The sequence below is a fragment of the Octopus bimaculoides genome, chromosome 4 (assembly GCF_001194135.2).
Source record: "Octopus bimaculoides isolate UCB-OBI-ISO-001 chromosome 4, ASM119413v2, whole genome shotgun sequence".
Classification (NCBI taxonomy): Eukaryota; Metazoa; Mollusca; class Cephalopoda; order Octopoda; family Octopodidae; genus Octopus; species Octopus bimaculoides.
This window is the reverse complement of record NC_068984.1, coordinates 7,381,911-7,385,933: the sequence shown is the minus strand read 5'-3', so window position 1 is coordinate 7,385,933 and position 4,023 is coordinate 7,381,911. Positions and strand designations below refer to the sequence as shown.

The 4,023-nt window shown below is 32.8% G+C and overlaps 1 protein-coding gene across 4 annotated transcripts in view; it reads left to right on the top strand.

Annotated features, from left to right (window-relative positions):
- The window catches only part of LOC106870405 (cadherin EGF LAG seven-pass G-type receptor 1), a 535,294-nt gene that overhangs the window by 381,547 nt on the left and 149,724 nt on the right, over positions 1–4,023 (top strand). For all 4 annotated transcript variants that reach the window (XM_014916457.2, XM_052966877.1, XM_052966875.1 and 1 more), the window contains one exon: positions 810–862. In XM_014916457.2, coding sequence (XP_014771943.1) covers positions 810–862 — 53 coding nt within the window. The remainder of the gene's footprint in view (positions 1–809; positions 863–4,023) is intronic.

The window sequence follows — 4,023 nt, the reverse complement described above, 5'->3', positions numbered from 1 at the left end:
ATATATTATTTTGCTTAAAAGAGTTCCAACACTGTCTGTTTTTTATGTTTTATTTATATTCCTGCAGAACTAATGTGGGGTATAGAATATGGAATATACAATATATAATATGATATACAATATACAATATAAAATAAAATAAAATAAAAATGGGTTGCGTGTCTGTGTTTGTTCCCCCACCACCATCGCTTGACAACCAATGTTCTTTTATGTTTACATCCTCGTAACTTAGCAGCTCAGTTAAAGAGACCAATAGAATAAGTACTAGGCTTACAAAGTATAAGTCCTGGGGTCGATTTGTTCGACTAAATGTGGTGCTCCATCATGGCCGCAGTCAGATGACTAAAACAAGTGAGAAAAACAAAAAAAAAGTATAATGCAATCGTTTTTGTAACCTTGATAAGACTTCCGGTTAAGCCGAGCCCTAAACCTCTTAAAATAACACATTTTTCTTTTCAGTGTTTGTCTCATATTTGCATTTACTTCTAATACAGTAATCCCTCGGCTACCGTGGGTGTTACGTTTTAAAACCACACGCGATAGGTGAAAATCCGCGAAGTAGAAACTGTACTGTATTTTTAAAATTATTTTTATAATTTGTATATATTTATTTCATTATAAATGCAAAACAACACGGAGGAAGCTTAAATAACAAACCGTGATAGGTGAACCGCGATAAGTGAATTGTGATAAGTGAACCGCGATAGGTGAACGGCGGTAGGTGAAACGAGATGTGGTGAGTGATTACTGTATATTTCTTTTTTTTTTTCATTTATTAAATTTAATTCTTTATTTCGTTTTGTTTTTAGACTTTTAATATATCCAACCCAGAGTGTGTCCGGTTGCGACCAAGTACAAACAAGTAAGATATATACAACAGCACCTTTTTTTCTAGTTCATGTTTTTTGGGTCGTTTACGTGGAGCTTTTACGTGAAAGTTGAAGCATTGAATGAAAAAAAAGCGGGGACCGTATTTCCAATGTGTTACTGTTTATTGATGTGTTTATGTATTAATTTTGTTGGAATGTCATGTTAGTGGAATCGTAAATACCATCTCAGTGGAGCTGGTGCCCTAATCTCGATTCCATTAACAGCTGTAACAATATCACGTAATTTATGTCATCATTAACCCCCAAAACCAGATGGTCCCATTCTCATCATGTACAAATCCCAGATTTCACGCCAATTTACAATCTAGTTTGATAATTCTTTTGTAGAGCATTTCTTCAAAGAATTAAGATGAAAAATAAAAATAAAAAAAGAATAGAAAAATGTGTATGCACTCAGAAACCAAAATAGATATTTTTTTTAATGAAACCTGCATAGATTATAGAATAACAATCAGTAATATACTTGGGTTGAGTCAATTAATAATCCATTTTGCTCTTAAAAATTGCTGTGGTGTGTAGCAAAATTATTTCTAGTTTTTGGTTGTTCGCCATCTTAATTCATTTGCGCTGCATAAACCTCCGGGAAATACGTAAAAACAATAACATCAACGCCCCCTAACGCCCTCTCCAGGAATTATCGGACCTTCCTGCCCTTGTCAAAAACCTAACCAATCTCATGACTATCTTTATTAATGTTCTCCTTTATATAATCAGAAATATTGTGGCTTAATGTATATTTTATGTTTATTCAGATTGATTAGCTCCTATATTGCAATATTGGCTAGGCTATGCATTATACACATATGGATAAATATCTACATATATGAATGCACACACACACGCACGCACACACACATACACTCTCAGACACATATACACATTTGTGTACAGATATGTGTGTGTATTTATATATATATATATATATGTATGTGTGTATGTGTGAATGTGTATATATATGTATGTATATATATCTATATGTATATATATATATATATGTATATATATATATATATATATATATATATATATATATATATATATATATATCACGCTGAGTAAAAAGTTATCAACGTTTTGAAACATGAAATTCATCACAAGATATTTCAACAATGCGGAAAGTATGTACCATTACAATCAGCAGACTTTTGCCAACGACTTACAAATCTGTTTATTTTGGTAACATAAAAATCTGGAGTTCTGGAGTTGATGAACTCTTTCAACGCACTTTCAGCATCAGTTTGGCTTTTGAACTCCTTCTCTCGCAGGAAACCATCAAGGTGCTTGGAAAAGTAGTAGTCAGTAGGAGAAAGGTCTGGGGAATAAGCTGGGTGGGGAAGAACTTCGTAGCCAAGTTCCCTCAACTTCTGGAGCGTCATTAGCGAAACGTGTGGTCGCGCATTGTCCTGACCTCTTCTGTTGACCAGTTTGAGACGGAAGAGTAGCAGTTTTTCGTTCATTTTGACAATTTCATAGCAACATATTATACTGCAGTAATGGTTTTTCCGGATTTTAAGAAGTCATAGTGGATGAGTCCAATAGTACACCATCAAAGTGTTACCATAACCTTCTTTTTGAAGAGCTTGGGTTTAGGGAAGGTTCTCGATGCTTCATTTTGGTCCAACCACTGCGAAGAACATTTTTTATTACTGTACAGAATCCACTTTTCACAGCAAGATACAACAATGGAGAAATGGATTGGTCTGGTTACGGAGAAGAAGCGAAGAGCAAATTTCATATCTGCCCATTTTCTGATTTTTATTCAAATCGTATGGTACCCATTTGTCGAGCTTCTTTGATTTTCCAATCGCATACAAATGGTTGCAGGCAGTTTTCTGACTAACTTGAAGTTCTTTTGCCAGTTCCCCGAGTGGTTTTATGTGGGTCTTTCTCAATGACGTCTTTAATTGACCGTCATCGATGACAGATGGGCGTCCACTACGCTCATGATCTTCATTGTTCAGGTCTCCGTTACGAAATCGTTTAAACCATTTTCGAGTTGACCACTCACTGGTCAATTCCTCACCAAACGTTATTTTACTGCTGCATTTGGGCAAATCGATGGCTATATAAACAGACAATTGCAAAAATGTTTTAAAAAAATTAAAAACTGCAAAAATCCAGTACGAATTGTCCATGGTTCAAAACGTTGCTTACTTTTTACTCAGCCTAATATATATGTGTGTGTACATCTGTGTGTGTGTACATCTGTGTGTGTGTGCCTATGTGTTTTTGTGTGTATGTGTGTACATATATACATTTACCTAAACGCCGTTTACTGTCCATATGCCTAAATTATTATTGTTTTACGTTTAGTTACTTGCCCTCCTACCACAACTCCCTATTTCTGTCCCTTTGTCTCTAATTCTCCCCCTCCTCACTATTTCTCTCTCACATTCTCTCTTAGACTCTACTTCTCACTTTTTGTTTCCTTTCGTGTTAGATGATTCGATTTCACCACTTTAATAATAATAATAATAATAATAATAATAATAATAATAATGATAATGATAATGATAATAATAATAATAATGATAATGATAATGATAATGATAATAATAATAATAATAATAATAATAATAATAATAATAATAATAATAATAATAATAATAATAATAATAATAATAATAATAATAATAATAATAATAATAATAATAATAATAATAAATATTTAGTTGTCAGAGATCATGAAGAAAAAATTGCTTTTGAATTGATGTATCAATACCAACAGATGTCAACGTTTCTCTAAAAGAAATGGAGAAACTTCCAAAAACAAAGACCTGGACATAGAGGTAACTCGAATGTGGAGCCTAAAAACAGAAACAATTCGTATCATAATAGGCACATTAGGTATGATAAAAAAAATATTCAGACAAATACACAAAAAAACAAAAACAGGACTAACAAGAATATATAAGATACATAAAATAGTACTACTAGGCACTGCTCACATCCTACGTAAAACACTTTCAATACAGTAAAAATAAGAGCATCACAACAAACCACAGCACATACCGAAGGCACACAGAGCTGCGCTCGGTAGTGCAGTGAAAGCATGTGATAAAAGTAAGACTATTGAATAATAATAATAATAATAATAATAATAATAATAATAATAATAATAATAATAATAATA